Consider the following 19,640-nt stretch of genomic DNA (forward strand, 5'->3'; position numbering starts at 1 on the left):
GATTCAATACAGTGTACTAACCTATTTCATTTGATGAGTGTAGATTAATACAAACCTTTTTTAGGGACAGCATTCTGCAGAAATGTTTGTAGAAATCCCAGTGGTGGAAAAAGTACCCAATTTGTCATACTTGAGTAAAAGTATAGATATCTTAATACCTTAAGTAAAAGTCACCCAGTAAAATACTACTTGAGTAAAAGTCTAAAAGTATTTGGTTTTAAATATACTAAAGTATCGAAAGTAAATTTCATTGCTAAAATATACTTAAATATCAAAAGTAAAAGTATAAATTGTTGTTTTGAAAATGTATGTATAGCCAGGGGCACACTCCAACACTCAGACATTATTTACAAAACATACATGTGTTTAGTGAGTCCGCCAGAACATACCCAGTAGGGCTGACCACGCATTCTCTTGATAAGTGTGTAAATTTCACAATTTTCCTGTTCTGCTAAGCATTCAAAATGTAGAGTGCTTTGGGTTGTCAGGGAAAATGTATGGAATAAAAAGTACAATATTATCTTTAGGAATGTAGTGAAGTAAAAGTTGTAAAACATATGAATAGTAAAGTACAGATACCCAGAAAAACTACTTAAGTAGAACTTTGTAGTAATTTTACTGAAATACTTTACACCAGTGGAAAATCCAGTTGTTATATTCATATCATATGAATGATCATTGTAGACTTGTAAGTATATTCATCAGGACCAATACTTTACCCACCTGCTAACTGTCATACCAGTTCAGTTCTCAGTCCACTCTAACTGGGCCCCATATCCCCCACAGGAGTACCCAGGAGGATGCAACTTTACACAACATTCATGTAGAAATGTATGTTTATAGAATAACCATGAATGTCATGCAGCAGAACATGTGCTCAGTAGCTCTGTTGTATTTGGGAGTACTGGTATATGTGAATCATAGTTAGTGTACTGGTATGTGAATATCCCTGTTAGGGGTCAGACTTTAGGTATTTTATTTAGTTGATGGTAATCCCAGTCCTCACACTAACGTCACAATATCACATGATGAGGGTGTGATAGCCCAGTCTATAATCCCCTCTCACACAGTTCAATAGTTCATCTGGATCCACAACAAAACATTCATCAAAAGGACCCTTATAACACAAACATACCTCCCCTCACAGGTTCACACACATCAGACAGCTTCAACCTCACACCCTTTATTCAGTGAACTGGTCTACATTCCACAGCTGGGATGGTGCTGCCTTCCTTCCTACAGATGTCTTCTTCAAAAACATGTCAAAAGATATTCAAAATGGAAAAGAGATTGCTGGACACTCCTGACTTAATATGCATAGACCTTCACTTTATGGACTTCCCGGTCTTCACATTCTCTTTTTCTGTTGTAGTAATAGAATGTGTTGTCTCGACGCTGAAGCTTCTTCACAAACCCAGTCTCAGGCCACCTGTCGATCTAAGACAAAGAAGCAATGCCACAGTGACACATTCATCTTGTAGTGAACCAACTGTCAGTGGCAATGCTTTTAGCCAGTGATAAGGATTCATTTAAGTTGTTTACCAAGTCAACTTGCTTTACTTGTTTGTATTCCAGTTCATCCCTGTAGCCTGCCTGTTGGAATCTGTATAAGTTCTCCACCTCGTCAGTCCATTGTTTGGCTCTGCTCATGGACTTTGGCGTTGCGTTGCCATCTAAGTAGGCTGCACAAGACATTATGCTGCAGAGAGGATGTCCACAGGCGACCTACAGGAGCAAATAGTGGGCTCAGTTAGACAAGTTCAAGTATCTCTATATACTGACATGACAGTCATGGACACTGAAATACATAAAGGAAAACTAAATAAACAATAAAACACAATTTTAAAGGCATCCTGAATGGAAATGAAAACTAAATAAACAATAAAACACAATTTTAAAAGTAAATGACATAGTTTATATGGGGAGGGGCATCCTGAATATGAATTAGGTGAGTAGGGTAAGGCAATACATAAAGGAAAACTAAATAAACAATAAAACACCATTTTAAAAGAATGGAAATGACATAGTAGGTTATATGGGGAGGGGCATCCTGAATATGAATTAGGTGAGTAGGGTAAGGCAATAATAAAGGAAAACAAATAAACATAAAGGGAAAACTAAATAAATCAATAAAACACATAAAGGAAAACATTTTTTAAAAGAATGGAAATGACATAGTAGGTTATATGGGGAGGGGCATCCTGAATATGAATTAGGTGAGTAGGGTAAGGCTGATGTTCTATTTCTCCCCGTCCTCCTGTCCTGGGGGATAGAGAGCAGATGGTTGCAGCAGGTGGTTCTGCCTACCACTTGTCAGATAGCCAGTCTCGGTACAGGAAATAGTAGAGGGGAGAGCAGGCAGAACTGCTCTCTTAATTCTTACACACTAACCATCTTATTGCCGAAAACATTTTATCTATATATTTCTTTAGCTGATTTCAGTTTTAATATTCGTGTCCGAAACCAATCGAATTGAATTTGCACAGTAACGTTGCCAAACGTACAGTAGCTAACTAGCTAACGCCAATATTTGAATTAAACTTGCTAGCACTAGCTTCAGGCTATGATATAATATAGAAGTCACAGTTAGAAAATAGACTGAATCTGGCTAGCTAGCTATACATTTGTTTCTCAATTTGATTAAGTAGCTGATACCACATGTTACTTACAGCTGAACGGGGCAAAACTCAGAGATCCAAGAGATGATGACGAGCAGGCTTGTCTTTAGTTGCCTAGCAACCCAATATTCCTTCCTTCTTTCTTCTTCTTCTTTAACAATGTGTTGTTATGGTAATTGTCTACTGGTAGCACAGATATATGCTAGCAACCCAACCTTCCTTCCTTCCTTCCTTCCTTCCTTCCTTCCTTCTTTAACAAGGTGTTATGGTAATACTGGTGGCAAAGATAAATGCTGGCAACGTAGTTATTGTGAGCAGGTTTAAATTCAGATACAATGCTGACAGTGGAAACGTTTTGACTCCCATCCACTAGGTGGCTTAGCTAACGGCAGATATTCAAGTATCCCGACCAAAATGCGCCGAAATGTCAGCTAGTCAACGAGTGGGTTGAAGTTGAGGAAATTATTGGAGCTAATCTTCAGTCAAAATGAGTTCGTTCGCGGGTCGCATGAAGGAGTATCCCAACATGTCGCTGGACCGGTTTGACAGGGAGAATCTACATGCAAGGGCTTATTTTTTGTCTCACTGCCATAAAGGTAAAGAAAGACTCTTTGAGATACAGTGAGAGCCAAACAACAGTTAGCTAAAGATAACTAGCCAGTATGTGCTCTTAACTTGCACACAGTGGACATGTAACTAGCTAACTTTAGCTCTACTTACATCATGTATTTTCTGCAGATCACATGAAGGGACTGAAGGGGCCTCTATTGAAAAGAAAGTTGAAATGCAGGTGATATCACGTTTTATTTTGATGGTGTGAATGTTCAGTGAAACAAAGGATGGCTAACTGATGTTGAAGGTCTAACGTTACTGTCTGTGTTCATTTGTTCCACTCTGACAGTCAAACTGTACTGTTGATTTGTTCCAGTCTGACAGTCAAACTATACTGTTCATTTGTTCCAGTCTGACAGTCAAACTGTACTGTTCATTTGTAACTAAGGAGCTGTTGCTGAGCAATCCAAAATATGCCTTCTGGGAAGATCACATAGTAAGTAGTTAATTAATTGTCAAAAATCTTAGTTATGGACATATTGCTAGGCAAAATTTGTTTTGTGTAATTTCGATGTGCTTCTGTTTGTCTAGGTTGCTTTGGAACTGGAGAGTCCCACACTAATCACTTTAATAGATGATGCTTCAGGAGAGGTACGACACCGGTTCATCATTACAACACATATAGGGTCATAAGGGCTGATCGCTGTTAGTTTGCTATATGACTGACACTTTGATGACTGATATTGTGTGTGGGTGTGTGTCCACAGAGAGAAGAACTTGTGGTGACTCTGCTTCCTGCAGGTCACTGTCCAGGCTCGGTCATGTGAGTATTGTGTGTGCGTGCATGTATGTGTGCTTATGTGGTATCACCTAGCGTGTGTGTGTTTGTGGTAATATGACGTATCACCTAGCTTGTGTGGTTGATATACAGCTACTGAGTTCTGGGTTATTTAGAAATAGCGACAGTGATATTTTGGGGGTGAGGGCCCTCTAATGCTCTGAGCCTCGCAGGGTGCATGCTTCTTGGTTACAGCAAACACAATGTCTGGATCAATGCTGGGTAATATTTGTTTCGTGCAGCAAACTGTGAGTAGCCTGTTGAGATGGTTGTATAACTTTTATGAGCTGGGTTGTCTGTCCTTGCACTTTGTGTGCTTGTTAGCATTTAGCTAGTGTCCACTATGGGAAGTCACTAGTAATTTGTAAGCATTTGTTGGGACTCCAACCGAAAACATTAGGAACACCTGCTCTTTCCATGACAGACTGACCAGGTGAATCCAGGTGAAAGCTATGATCCCTTATTGATGCCAGTTGTTAAATCCACTTCATCAGTGTAGATGAAGGGGAGGAGATGGGTTGAAGAAGGATTTTTAAGCCTTGAGACAAATGAGACATGGATTGTGTATGTGTGCCATTCAGAGGGTGAATTTACAAGACAACATGCTGAAGTGCCTTTGAATAAGGTATGGTAGTAGGTGCCATGAGAACCGGTTTGTCAAGAACTGCAGTGCTGCTGGGACATCCAGCCATCTTGACACAACTGGGGGGGGGGCGGCGGCAACTCAATATTACAAAGGTGAGTGTACAAACAATAAGAACACCTTCCTAATATTTAGTTCCCCCTCAATGTGTTGGGGTGTGGACACTACAAGATGTCAAAAGCTTTCCACAGGGAAGCTGACCCAATGATTCCCACAGTTGTGTCAAGTTGGCTGGATGTCCTTTTGGGTGGTGGACCATTCTTGATACACAAAGGAAACTGTTGTGTGAGAAACAGCTCACAGATTACTGCACCTGTACATAGCCCACCTATATTTTAGCCCAAACAACTACCTCTTTCCCTACTGTATTTAATTTATTTATTTTGCTCCTTTGCACCCCATTATTTTTATTTCTACTTTGCACATTCTTCCATTGCAAATCTACCATTCCAGTGTTTTACTTGCTATATTGTATTTACTTTGCCACCATGGCCTTTTTTTGCCTTTACCTCCCTTATGTCACCTCATTTGCTCACATCGTATATAGACTTGTTTATACTGTATTATTGACTGTATGTTTGTTTTGCTCCATGTGTAACTCTGTGTCGTTGTATGTGTCGAACTGCTTTGCTTTATCTTGGCCAGGTCGCAATTGTAAATGAGAACTTGTTCTCAACTTGCCTACCTGGTTAAATAAAGGTGGAAAAAAAAAAAAACAGCAACGTTGCAGTTCTTGACTCAAATTGCTGCGCCTGGCACCTACTACCATATGCCATTCAAAGGCACTTAAATCTCGTCTTGCCCATTCACCCTCTGAATGGCACGCATACACAATCCATCTCATTTATCTCAAGGCTTAAAAATCCTTCTTTAACCCATCTCCTCCCCTTCATCTACACTGATTGAAGTGGATTTAACAAAGTGACAGTAATATGGGATTGAGGTCTGTTGATTGTGGAGGCCAGGTCATCTGATGCAGCACTCAATCACTCTCCTTCTTGGTCAAATAGCCCAAATAGCCCTGGAGGTGTTTTGGGTCATTGTCCTGTTAAAAAACAAATGATATTCCCCTAAGTGCAGACCAGATGGGATGGCGTATATCATTGCAGAATGCTGTGGTAGCCATGCTGGTTAAGTGTGCCTTGAATTCTAAATAAATCACAGACTGTCACCAGCAAAGCACCATCACACCACCTCCTCCATGCTTCACGGTGGGAACCACACATGCAGAGATCATCCGTTCACCTACTCAGCGTATCACAAAGACACGGCGGTTGGAACCAAAAATACTAAATTTGGACTCATCAGGCCAAAGGACAGATTTCCACCAGTCTAATGTCCGTTTCTTGGCCCAAGCAAGTCTCTTCTTATTATTGGTGTCATTTAGTAGTGGTTTCTTTGCAGAAATTCGACCATGAAGGCCTGATTCGGGGCGGCAGGTAGCCTAGTGGTTAGAGTGTTGGGCCATTAACCGAAAGGTTGGTGGATTGAATCACCAAGCTGACAAGGTAAAAATCTGTCGTTCTGCCCCTGAACAAGGAAGTTAACCCACTGTTCCCCGATAGGCCGTCATTGTAAATAAGAAGTTGTTCTTAACTGACTTGCCTAGTTAAATAAAAATGAAAAAAATCACGTAGTCTCCTCTGAACAGTTGATGTTGAGATGTCTGTTACTTGAACTCTGAAGCATTTATATGGGCTGGTAACTATAATGAACTTATCCTCTGCAGCAGAGGTAACTCTGGGTCTTCCTTTCCTGTGGTGGTCCTCATGAGAGCCAGTTTCATCGTTGCGCTTGATGGTTTTTGCGACTGCACTTAAAAATGTTCAAAGTACTTTACATTTTCTGGATTGACTGACCTTCATGTCTTAAAGTAATGTCGATCCTTTCTCTTTGCTCATTTGAAATGTTCAAAATATACTCTTACCAAATAGGGCTATGTTCTGTATACCACCCTACCTTTTCACAACACAACATTGGCTCAAATGCATTAACACTTAACGAGGCACACCTGTTGATTTAAATGCATTCCAGGTGACTACCTCATGAAGCTGGTTGAGAAAATGCCAAGAGTGTGCAATGCTGTCATCAAGGCAAAGGGTGGCTACTTTGAAGAATCTCAAATATAATTTAACACTTTTTTGGTTTCTACATGATTCCATATGTGTTATTTTATAGTTTTGATGTCTTCACTGTTATTCTACAATGTAGAAAATAGGAAAAATAAAGAAAAACCCTGGAATGAGTAGGTTTGTCCAAACTTTTTACTGGCACTGAGATATATATTCATTCTTTCATTCGTACCGTATACCCCGTTATGGCACAGGAACGATATGAAGGTATGAAAATCTGTTTATCTCCCAACCCTAGTTTGTGTGTGTTTGTAGGTTCTTGGTAGAGGGGGCCCAGGGTACGGTGTTGTACACAGGAGACTTCCGACTGGCGAAGGGAGACGCCACACACACATCCATATATATATACACACACTACTTACAGCATAGAACTCCTCCACTCTGGGAGCAGGTACACACACACACACATACATATATATATATATACACATATATATACATATATATACACACTACTTACAGTATAACTACCAAATACTACTTATCATAGTACAACACATAGAAATCCTCCACTCTGGGAGAAGGTACACACATATACTACTTACAGTATATACAGACAGAATGACTACCAAATACTACATAGAAGTTTATCATATCAGAGCTGTGAAGTGGAGCAGAGCATGTTGGGTGATCTCCAACTCAGAGAAGATCAGCTGAGAGGAGTCTAGTGACAAAGTTCCATCCATCCTGTGTTTTCCCACCAGTTAGCTCTCGTTGTGTTAACCAATGCCAGTGTGCCTCCTTGCTGATTCCATCCATCCTGTGTTTATGCACTTGCCCACGTGATTGTCATATTTTGTGGTTCTGCTAATGAAGTGTTTACCACAAGCTGCCGTGAGCTAGCTACTGCAGGCTTGCTAGATCAGTTTTCAGTGTCATATTATTTTAACATTTAGCCCTGTGTTTGTATAGGATAATGTCCCTCAGTACTTTGTTTATATACCCTGTAATTATATAATGTACTTTATATGGGCGGCAGGGTAGCCTCGTGGTTAGAGCGTTGGACTAGTAACCGGAAGGTTGCAAGTTCAAATCCCCGAGCTGACAAGGTACAAATCTGTCGTTCTGCCCCTGAACAGGCAGCTAACCCACTGTTCCTGGGCCGTCATTGAACATAAGAATTTGTTCTTAACTGACTTGCCTAGTTAAATAAAGGTAAAAAAAAGATATTTCATTCCAAACTGTTTAGAAGTTTACATTTCAAGATCATTCAGTTGTGTGAGGCTCCCTTTAATTAGTCACGTTGTATAGCCTAGTGTTGTATTGTCTTGTAGAGCATTACAGCCATGCTATTGAAGTCACGTTGTTGAATATTAAGCTGTTACAGCCATGCTATTGAAGTCACGTTGTAGAGCATTAAGCTATTACAGCCATGCTATTGAAGTCACGTTGTAGAGCATTAAGCTGTTACAGCCATGCTATTGAAGTCACGTTGTAGAGCATTAAGCTATTACAGCCATGCTATTGAAGTCACGTTGTAGAGCATTAAGCTGTTACAGCCATGCTATTGAAGTCACGTTGTAGAGCATTCAGCTATTACAGCCATGCTATTGAAGTCACGTTGTAGAGCATTAAGCTATTACAGCCATGCTATTGAAGTCACGTTGTAGAGCATTAAGCTATTACAGCCATGTTAAAGCCCCATATACTACCAACCACTGCGACCTGTATGCTGTCTTTGGCTGGCCCTCGCTTCATATTTGGCTCCAGGTCATCTATAAGTCTTTGCTAGGTTAAGCCCCGCCTCATCTCAACTCACTGGTCACCATAGCAGCACCCACCCATAGCACGGCCCAGGTGACAAGACAGTGGATTATAGTGGAGATGGTTTGATGATGCTGAAGATTCACAATATGTGCCCATATAGGGCTGTGGCGGTCATGACAGCGTCCCATGGTAATTGACCGTTAATTAACAAACATGTTTAGCATCTCCAGGCCTCCACACATACAAGCCGCTGATTGGAACATCTACATTTAGAAAAGTTGACCATAATCCACTGTGATGTTCATGCCCATATTGTAAATCAGAGTCATTAAACCTCCTCGACCCTAAAACTGTCTTGTCATCCGAGCCCTAACCAGCACACAGGAGAGAACACACCAAGTAAAACCTAGACAATATACAGTGGTCCTCAGTTCCAATGCCAGAGTGTGCTGTGTTGTTTCAGGGTGAAAGACATCAAGAGTGTGTATCTGGACTCCACCTTTTACGACCCTCGCTTCTACCAGATCCCCAGCAGGGTGAGTGTGTGGGATTCTGCGAGCGCTACACAGAGAGAGAGAGAGCTACACAGAGAGAGAGAGAGCTACACAGAGAGAGAGAGCTACACAGAGAGAGAGAGAGCTACACAGAGAGAGAGAGAGCTACAGAGAGAGAGAGAGCTACAGAGAGAGAGAGAGCTACAGAGAGAGAGAGAGCTACACAGAGAGAGAGAGAGCTACACAGAGAGAGAGAGAGCTACACAGAGAGAGAGAGAGCTACACAGAGAGAGAGAGCGCTACACAGAGAGAGAGAGCTACACAGAGAGAGAGAGCTACACAGAGAGCTACACAGACAGAGCTACACAGAGAGAGAGCGCTACACAGACAGAGAGAGCTACACAGAGAGAGAGAGAGCTACACAGACACAGAGAGAGAGCTACACAGACAGAGAGCTACACACAGAGAGAGAGAGAGCGAGCTACACAGAGATCTATAGAGCGAGAGGGGAGAGTGTGGGGAGGGGAGAGTGTGTGTCTGTAGGAGACGTGTCTACATGAAGTGTCTTCATGCTATCCGGGGGCTGGTACAGGACTGTGTGTGTGTGTGTGTGTGTGTGTGTGTGTGTGTGTGTGTGTGTGTGTGTGTGTGTAGGAGACGTGTCTACATGCTATCCGGGGGCTGGTACAGGACTGGGTCAGTAGGAGTGTGTACCATACAGTGTGGCTGAATTGTAAAGCTGCATATGGATATGAATACCTCTTCACTAACCTGGGGGACGAGTTTCACACACAGGTAGGTAACCAACACTTAAAACCTCTGAGGATCCGCCCCCTTTTTCAATTTCCACCTAAAATGACATACCCAAATTTAACTGCCTGTAGCTCAGGAAGCAAGGATATGCATATTCTTGGTACCATTTGAAAGGAAACACTTTGAAGTTTGTGGAAATGTGAAATGAATGTAGGAGAATAACACATTAGATCTGGTTAAAGATAATACAAAGAAGAAAAAAACTTTTTTTTGTTCCATTCTTTAAAATGCAAGAGAAAGGCCATAATGTATTATTCCAGCCCAGGTGACATTTAGATTTTGGCCACTAGATGGCAGCAGGGCATGTGCACATTTTTAGACTGATCCAATGAACCATTGCATTTCTTTAAAAAAAATGTATCAAGACTGCCCAAATGTGCCTAATTTGTTTATTATTAACTTTAAGTTCATTACGGTGCACTCTAACAATAGCATGATATTCTTTCACTGTAATAGCTACTGTACATTGGACAGTACAGTTAGATTAACAAGAATTTAAGCTTTCTGACATCATCAGATATGACTATGTTCTTGTTACTTACAACCTCATACTAATCACATTGGCCTACGTTAGCTCAACTGTCCCATGGATGGGACACCGATACCAAATAAGATTTATTTTAAACACACTTTGTTAAGTATGACAAATAATGACATGGTGTGTTGTAGATTCATGTCAAAAGCCTGGACATGTTTAAGAAGATGCCAGAGATTCTGAGTCATGTGACCACGGATCGAGCCACTCAGATCCATGCCTGCCGTCACCCCAAGGTAACGCTGCTACACGCCCCCTTTCTCTTAGAAACCCCTAACCAATAGAAACGTGTTGTTGTGTAGGATGAGGAGCCCTAACCAATAGAAACATGTCGTTGTGTAGGATGAGGTGCCCTAACCAATAGAAACATGTCGTTGTGTAGGATGAGGTGCCCTAACCAATAGAAACATGTCGTTGTGTAGGATGAGGTGCCCTAACCAATAGAAACATGTCGTTGTGTAGGATGAGGAGCCCTAACCAATAGAAACATGTCGTTGTGTAGGATGAGGAGCCCTAACCAATAGAAACATGTCGTTGTGTAGGATGAGGAGCCCTAACCAATAGAAGCATGTCGTTGTGTAGGTTGAGGAGCCCTAACCAATAGAAGCATGTCGTTGTGTAGGATGAGGAGCCCTAACCAATAGAAACATGTCGTTGTGTAGGATGAGGAGCCCTAACCAATAGAAACATGTCGTTGTGTAGGATGAGGAGTTTGTTCCTGCCAGCAGGCTGCCGTGTGGCTCCTCGGCATCAGATGGAACTCCTCTAAACATCATCAGTATCAAACCCTCCACTATGTGGTTTGGAGAGAGAACACAGAGGACCAAGGTTATCGTCAGGTACACACACTCTGAGAAACACACCCACTCACCCACAGAGAAACACATTATCTTACACAGATGTGTAATGTTGTTTTCAGGACAGGTGCCAGTTCCTACAGAGCCTGCTTTTCCTTCCACTCATCCTACTCTGAGGTGAGACACCTGCCTGCCTCTCTCTCTGTCTGTGCCTGTCTGCCTCTGTGTGTGATACTCTTCTCTTCTTCCTGTTTTCAGATAAAAGACTTCCTGTCTTATCTCCAGCCAATCAACATCTACCCCAGTGTCATTCCTATTGGACGAACTCACGCTGATGTCACGGAGCTGTGAGCCAGTCATTCTCTATACACTGAATGTCTTCTCTACACCCCGATCCCCTTACCCCCTAATACCCATAACCCCTTATGCCCCTACCCCCTAATACCCATACCCCCTAATTACCCCTTATGCCCCTACCCCCTAATAACCATACCCCCTAATAACCCCTTATGCCCCAACCCCCTAATACCCATACCCCCTAATACCCATACCCCCTAATACCCATACCCCTTACACTACGAAACAAAGTTAAATGACATAAAGAATGATAGTAAAAAGCTTTGGGGAACCTTAAATGAGGTCAGGTACCACAAAGAAGGACTTAGGGAAATTGCAATTGTCTCAGAACAGGGAAGCATGGCTGGCCCTTGATGTTCACATGTTTGTTCAGTATGAACTCTACCGTACTGTTTCGGCTGGGAAGCATGCGGATGTCTTAACCCTTAGACCCAATGCTGTTGAATCCATGACAGGACTGTGGAGAATTAGGCCTGTGTGTGTGTGCACAGTGCATTGGGAAATGTATTCAGACCCCTTCACCTTTTCCACAGCCTTATTCTAAAATAGATTTTTTTTAAATTATCATACCCCCATAATAACAGAGCAAGAACAGGTTAAGACATTGTTGCAAATGTATCAAATATTTAAAAAATATATCACATTTATATGTATTCAGACCCTTTACTCAATACTTTGAAGCACCTTTGGCAGAGTTTATAGCCTCAAGTCTTCTTTGGTATGATGCTACAAATTTGGCACACCTGTATTTGTGGAGTTTCTCCCATTCTTCTCTGCAGATCCTCTTAAGCTCTGTCAGGTTGGATGGGGAACGTCGCTGCGCAGCTATTTTCAGGTCTTTCCAGAGCTGTTCGATCAGGTTCAAGTCCGGGCTCTGGCTGGGCCACTCAAGGACATTCAGAGACTTGTCCCGAAGCCACTCCTGCGTTGGCTTGGCTGTGTTTAGGGCCGTTGTCCTGTTGGAAGGTGAACCTTCGCCCTAGTCTAAAGTAAAACACCTAGTAAAACACCCCCATAGCATGATGCTGCCACCACCATGCTTCACCCTAGGGATGGTATTGTCCAGGTGATGAGCGGCGCCTGGTTTTCTCCAGACGTGACACTTGGCATTCAGGCCAAAGAGTTCAATCTTGTTTCTCATGGTCTGAGAATCCTTTAGCTGCCTTTTGGCAAACTTCAAGCCTGCTGTTGTGCCTTTAACAGAGGAGTGGCTTCTGTCTGGCCACTCTACCATAAAGGCCTGATTGGTGGAGTAATGCAGATATGGTTGTCCTTCTGGAAGGTTAACCCATCTCCACAGAGGGACCATCGGGTTCTTGGTCACCTCCCTGACTGGGCGACCAGCTCTAGGAAGAGTCTTGGTGGTTCCAAACTTCTTCCATTTAAGAATGATGGAGACCACTGTGTTCTTGGGGTTCTTCAATACTGCAGATTTGTTTTGGTACCTTTCCCCAGATCTGTGCCTCAACACAATCCTGTCTCGGAGCTCTACGGAGGATTCCTTCAACCTCGTGGCTTGGGTTTTGCTCTACCTGTCAAGTGCGTAAACTTATAGACAGGTGTGAGCCTTTCCAAATCATTTACCACAGGTGGACTCCAAGTTGTAGAAACATCGATGATGAATGGAAACAGGATGCACCTGAGCTCAATTTGGAGTCTCAGAATACTAATCAGGTCTGACCCTGATGTGAATCAGCTTTCTGTGTAGATGGATTGAATAATTGTTTTCCTCCATTGTAGAATAAGTCTGTAACCTACCAATATGTGGAACAAGGAAGGGGTCTGAATACTTTCCAAATGCACTGCATTTGTTACCGTATGTCTCCAGGTTGAAGTCTATGTGTAGGGACGTGTCCTCTTCAGCTGTGATCTACAGACCTCTGGGAACACTGAAACGCACCAGACCAGAGCAGCACACCCACGGTGAGACTCTCTCTCCTGACCACAGCCAGCTATCCCTTCCAACCATCCTTTCTACATTATTTCACTGCTTTGTGATTGGCTCTGTTCTTTATACCAGATGTGGACTGTGCTGATTGGCTGTTTGAGGGGGCGGACCTGGCCCCTGTCAGGAAGAGGGTGATGATGCAGGAGGCCACACCCACAACGCTCCCTAACCCCCCCGACGAACCTCTACCCCTAACACACACACCTCTCATCACAGGAGACTACATGGACTGTACCGAATCTAATGATGATGATGAGGAGGAGAGAGACCTGGAGGAAGAAGAGAGAGGTGGGGAGAGAGACGAGGGGTCTGTGTCTAATTCTGGCACCCCTCCTCGCTGGGAGGAGTTTTTCACCACGGAGATACTGACGGACAGCCAGACCAGCCAACCACACTCCTGCTCTCACACAAGCCCCTCTCACTCCACACTCACAGGCTCACAGACCCCAGAGCTGTTTGTTGATGACTCTGCCAAACTCCCCTCGCTGTCAATTCCTCTCTCGAGTGGACGAGGCCCAAGTCAGGCTGAAAGCATGCTCATCCAATCAGAAGACTGGTGTCAGGGAGATGCATTGACCTATCTGGATGCTGGGGAGGAGTGTGGCAGCCACACTCACCAATCAGAGCCAACGGAGTCTCAGGTGTCATCGGACTTTGACATCCCGTCTACGCCGGATTCACACGCACCTGGACCAGACGACCTCAGCGATCTGTACAGGAGACTGGCCGCTGGAGAGGAAGTGGTCACCAGGACAGGAAGTCAGTCCCTCTGACCCTGTCTACCTCTTTGTATATAGACAGAGGGAAGAGGAAGCGAGCCATTCCACCCACTAGTTTCTTCTGATTCATATACAGTCAATGAGCTGAACAGACCAAACCCAGCTGCTAATGCATTGGTGCCTATGGGAGAGCAATCACCTTAAGCAGACCTGAACTTTGTGGCCATGATATACAGTAGCTTAGTAATGTCCGAACCTTAACTCTGATCATTCCATCCAGGTGACTACTATAAAAATGTCCAGGTTATATGTCCGTCTCTGTTATAGAGTTAATGGTTTTTCAATGGATGATTGTCAAGACCCCACAATGTCTTCCTCACCCGAAAATAATTGATTAATGCATATATACGATTTCATGTGTGGGGCCATAGCATTATTTACAGACCATACCCTACTTTGTCATAGAGACACCATAGTCATGCCCTATATACACATGTGCCTGCTGCACACCTGGCCTATCAGGGCCAAGAGAAACCACAGCTACTCCTCGACCACCCTGTGAAATGTTCAGTAGGGAACACAACTGGAGTCTGCTCCTGCCAGGCTGAGAGACCACAGAAAGACTAACGCAGTTCTGAACTGTAGAGAATAAAGTATGTTGTAGCTGTTCTGAACTGTAGAGAATAAAGGAACTAAGTTAAACCATAATGTCTTTATTTAAACTTTAAAAGGAACTTCAACACGTATAGTGACATTAACTTGGAGCTCGTGGTGAAATCAGGAGGCTGCTGATATACTGATGGCTTCAGTCTTCCCACTGTTCTGCTCCACACAGCTCACATGGAGAGACCCGTCCCTGAAACACACACAGGTTACATGGAGAGACCCGTCCCTGAAACACACACAGGTTACATGGAGAGACCCGTCCCTGAAACACACACACAGCTCACATGGAGAGACCCGTCCCTGAAACACACACAGCTCACATGGAGAGACCCGTCCCTGAAACACACACAGGTTACATGGAGAGACCCGTCCCTGAAACACACACAGGTTACATGGAGAGACCCGTCCCTGAAACACACACAGGTTACATGGAGAGACCCGTCCCTGAAACACACACAGGTTACATGGAGAGACCCGTCCCTGAAACACACACAGGTTACATGGAGAGACCCGTCCCTGAAACACACACAGGTTACATGGAGAGACCCGTCCCTGAAACACACACAGGTTACATGGAGAGACCCGTCCCTGAAACACACACAGCTCACATGGAGAGACCCGTCCCTAAACACACACAGGTCACATGGAGAGACCCGTCCCTAAACACACACAGCTCACATGGAGAGACCCGTCCCTGAAACACACACAGCTCACATGGAGAGACCCGTCCCTGAAACACACACAGCTCACATGGAGAGACCCGTCCCTGAAACACACACAGGTTACATGGAGACCCGTCCCTGAAACACACACAGCTCACATGGAGAGACCCGTCCCTGAAACACACACACAGCTCACATGGAGAGACCCGTCCCTGAAACACACACACAGCTCACATGGAGAGACCCGTCCCTGAAACACACACACAGCTCACATGGAGAGACCCGTCCCTGAAACACACACACAGCTCACATGGAGAGACCCGTCCCTGAAACACACACAGCTCACATGGAGAGACCCGTCCCTGAAACACACACACAGCTCACATGGAGAGACCCGTCCCTGAAACACACACACACTCAGCTCACATGGAGAGACCCGTCCCTGAAACACACACACAGCTCACATGGAGAGACCCGTCCCTGAAACACACACAGGTTACACACACACAGCTCACATGGAGAGACCCGTCCCTGAAACACACAGGTTACACACACACACACACACAGGTTACACACACACACACACACACACACACACAGGTTACACACACACAGGTTACACACACACGTTACACACACACACAGGTTACACACACACAGGTTACACACACACACACGTTACACACAGGTTACACACACACACGTTACACACACACACACACACAGGTTACACACACACACACACACACACACAGGTTACACACACACACGTTACACACACACACACACACACACACAGGTTACACACACACACACACACAGGTTACACACACACACACAGGTTACACACACACACACACGTTACACACACACACACACGTTACACACACACACACACACACAGGTTACACACACACACACACACACAGGTTACACACACAGGTTACACACACAGGTTACACACAGGTTACACACACAGGTTACACACACACACACAGGTTACACACACACACACAGGTTACACACACACACACACGTTACACACACACACACGTTACACACACACACACGTTACACACAGGTTACACACACAGGTTACACACACACACAGGTTACACACACAGGTTACACACACACAGGTTACACACACACACACAGGTTACACACACACACACAGGTTACACACACACACACAGGTTACACACACACACACAGGTTACACACACACAGGTTACACACACACACACACAACAGTCCAAATACAAGGTCCAGTCCACAGCTGAAACACAGGTTACACACACACACAGACAGGTTACACACACACAGGTTACACACACACACAGGTTACACACACACAGGTTACACACACACAGGTTACACACACACAGGTTACACACACACACACACACACACACACACAGGTTACACACACACACAGGTTACACACACACACACACACACACACACACACAGGTTACACACACACACACACACACACACAGGTTACACACACACAGGTTACACACACACACACACACAGGTTACACACACACACACAGGTTACACACACACACACACAGGTTACACACACACACACACACACACACACACACACACAGGTTACACACACACACACACACAGGTTACACACACAGGTTACACACACAGGTTACACACACACAACGGTCCAAATACAAGGTCCAGTCCACAGCTGCTGCTGGGTGTTACCTCTTCATGGTCACCACGGCATCAATGTCATGGTTGTCCTCTTTGGTCTCCAGGTCTCTCAGAACAATCTGCAGGTAAGAGAGATCTGTTGGTTCTCTGGTGAAGGGGGTGTGTGTATTTACGCACCTTGGCCAGTCTCGGTGGTTCTCTGGTGGAGGGGTTGTGTGTGTTTACGTACCTTGGCCAGTCTCTCTGGCTGCTCTGTGGTTTTCTGGTAAAGCTCCAGACAGAGGGATGCCAGGCGGCCAGGACCAGACAGGATGTGATGTCGCCGAGCAGGAAGGGGCGTGCCCGAGGGGAGGAGCACAGAGAACACCTCAGCCCCTGTTTCATCCACCTCCTGTCAATCACACAGATTAGACAATCAGAGGCTGCTCTATTAGTCACTGATCTGTGTGTGTGTGTGTGTGTGTGTGTGTGTGTGTGTGTGTGTGTGTGTGTGTGTGTGTGTGTGTGTGTGTGTGTGTGTGTGTGTGTGTACCTTGAGCAGAATGTCTGAGACACAGGCTTCCACGGTAACAGACTCTGGGGAGGAGCCAATCTCCCGCCCGACTAGAAGGCCCGCCTCCATCGCTGCGCCGACCGCTATGACCTCATCAGGAGGGGCGGAGCTGAGCAGCTCCACGTCAGCGAACAGATCTTTGATCATCTGCTGCAGCCGAGGAATCCTCGCAGAGCCCCCGCAGAGAACCACCTGGAACATACAGTGTTAAACCCTCCGCAGAGAACCACCTGGAACAGTGTTAAACCCCCGCAGAGAACCACCTGGAACATAGTGTTAAACCCCCCGCAGAGAACCACATGGAACACATTGTTAAACCCCCCGCAGAGAACGACCTGGAACACATTGTTAAACCCCCCGCAGAGAACGACCTGGAACACATTGTTAAACCCCCCACAGAGAACCACCTGGAACACAGTGTTAAACCCCCGCAGAGAACCACCTGGAACACAGTGTTAAACCCCCACAGAGAACCACCTGGAACACAGTGTTAAACCCCCGCAGAGAACCACCTGGAACAGTGTTAAACCCCCCGCAGAGAACCACCTGGAACAGTGTTAAACCCCCGCAGAGAACCACCTGGAACAGTGTTAAACCCCCCGCAGAGAACCACCTGGAACAGTGTTAAACCCCCCACAGAGAACCACCTGGAACACATTGTTAAACCCCCCACAGAGAACCACCTGGAACACATTGTTAAAATGGAGAGGGGGAGATCTGTGCAGGGTGGGCATATGAGAATATGGTCATCCCTACTGCATCCCTACTGCATCCCTACTCCATGCCCCGGGCTATCTGTAAAGACGTCTGAGTGTTGGAGCGTGCCCCTGGCTATCTGTAATGATGTCTGAGTGTTGGAGCGTGCCCTGGCTATCTGTAATGATGTCTGAGTGTTGGAGCGTGCCCCTGGCTATCTGTAATGATGTCTGAGTGTTGGAGCGTGCCCCTGGCTATCTGTAATGATGTCTGAGTGTTGGAGCGTGCCCCTGGCTATCTGTAATGATGTCTGAGTGTTGGAGCGTGTCCCAGTCTATCTGTAAAGATGTCTGAGTGTTGGAGCGTGCCCCTGGCTATCTGTAATGATGTCGGAGTGTTGGAGCGTGCCCCTGGCTATCTGTAATGATGTCTGAGTGTTGGAGCGTGTCCCAGTCTATCTGTAAAGATGTCTGAGTGTTGGAGCGTGCCCCTGGCTATCTGTAATGATGTCTGAGTGTTGGAGCGTGTCCCTGGCTATCTGTAATGATGTCTGAGTGTTGGAGCGTGACCCTGGCTATCTGTAATGATGTCTGAGTGTTGGAGCGTGTCCCTGGCTATCTGTAATGATGTCTGAGTGTTGGAGTGTGCCCGGTGCTATCTGTAATGATGTCTGAGTGTTGGAGCGTGTCCCTGGCTATCTGTAATGATGTCTGAGTGTTGGATCTGTAATGATGTCTGAGTGTTGGAGCCCCTGGCTATCTGTAATGATGTCTGAGTGTTGGAGCGTGCCCCTGGCTATCTGTAATGATGTCTGAGTGTTGGAGTGTGCCCCTGGCTATCTGTAATGATGTCTGAGTGTTGGAGTGTGCCCTGGCTATCTGTAATGATGTCTGAGTGTTGGAGCGTGCCCCTGGCTATCTGTAATGATGTCTGAGTGTTGGAGCGTGTCCCTGGCTATCTGTAATGATGTCTGAGTGTTGGAGCGTGTCCCTGGCTATCTGTAATGATGTCTGAGTGTTGGAGCGTGCCCGGTGCTATCTGTAATGATGTCTGAGTGTTGGAGCGTGTCCCTGGCTATCTGTAATGATGTCTGAGTGTTGGAGCGTGCCCCTGGCTATCTGTAATGATGTCTGAGTGTTGGAGCGTGCCCCTGGCTATCTGTAATGATGTCTGAGTGTTGGAGCGTGCCCCTGGCTATCTGTAATGATGTCTGAGTGTTGGAGCGTGCCCTGG

General features: G+C 45.0%; 2 protein-coding genes across 5 annotated transcripts in view; one reads left to right on the plus strand and one right to left on the minus strand.

Annotated features, from left to right (window-relative positions):
- The first annotated feature begins 2,756 nt into the window (after nt 1-2,756).
- Nucleotides 2,757-14,855, plus strand: LOC135536054 (protein artemis-like). Of its 3 annotated transcripts, XM_064962448.1 has the most exons (16): nt 2,757-2,779; nt 2,879-3,214; nt 3,357-3,408; nt 3,582-3,666; nt 3,762-3,821; nt 3,938-3,993; nt 7,039-7,112; nt 7,147-7,174; nt 8,954-9,026; nt 9,639-9,779; nt 10,467-10,568; nt 11,035-11,171; nt 11,252-11,306; nt 11,388-11,476; nt 13,315-13,409; nt 13,507-14,855. In XM_064962448.1, the coding sequence occupies exons 2-16, from the start codon at nt 3,106-3,108 to the stop codon at nt 14,205-14,207; spliced, it is 1,857 nt and encodes a 618-aa protein (XP_064818520.1). In that variant the 5' UTR covers nt 2,757-2,779; nt 2,879-3,105; the 3' UTR covers nt 14,208-14,855. The 3 variants fall into 3 exon arrangements, with proteins under 3 accessions (XP_064818520.1, XP_064818519.1, XP_064818518.1); XM_064962447.1 differs by lacking the exons at nt 2,757-2,779; nt 7,039-7,112; nt 7,147-7,174 and having other exon boundaries at nt 3,177-3,214; nt 3,619-3,666; nt 11,252-11,476; XM_064962446.1 differs by lacking the exons at nt 2,757-2,779; nt 2,879-3,214; nt 7,039-7,112; nt 7,147-7,174 and having other exon boundaries at nt 3,223-3,408; nt 3,619-3,666; nt 11,252-11,476.
- LOC135536055 (heat shock 70 kDa protein 14-like) overlaps nt 14,851-19,640 on the minus strand; it is a 29,900-nt gene continuing 25,110 nt past the window's right edge. The window contains exons 10-13 of one of the 2 annotated variants that reach the window (XM_064962450.1): nt 17,691-17,903; nt 17,388-17,549; nt 17,210-17,277; nt 14,851-15,009 (exon numbers count right to left, since the gene is read on the minus strand). In XM_064962450.1, coding sequence (XP_064818522.1) covers nt 14,931-15,009; nt 17,210-17,277; nt 17,388-17,549; nt 17,691-17,903 — 522 coding nt within the window. In that variant the 3' untranslated portion in view covers nt 14,851-14,930. Of the gene's footprint in view, nt 15,010-15,508; nt 16,013-17,209; nt 17,278-17,387; nt 17,550-17,690; nt 17,904-19,640 lie in introns of those variants that run through there. The other variant, XM_064962449.1, reaches the window with a different exon arrangement.

Source organism: Oncorhynchus masou, unplaced genomic scaffold, assembly GCF_036934945.1.
Source record: "Oncorhynchus masou masou isolate Uvic2021 unplaced genomic scaffold, UVic_Omas_1.1 unplaced_scaffold_551, whole genome shotgun sequence".
Taxonomy (NCBI): domain Eukaryota; kingdom Metazoa; phylum Chordata; class Actinopteri; order Salmoniformes; family Salmonidae; genus Oncorhynchus; species Oncorhynchus masou.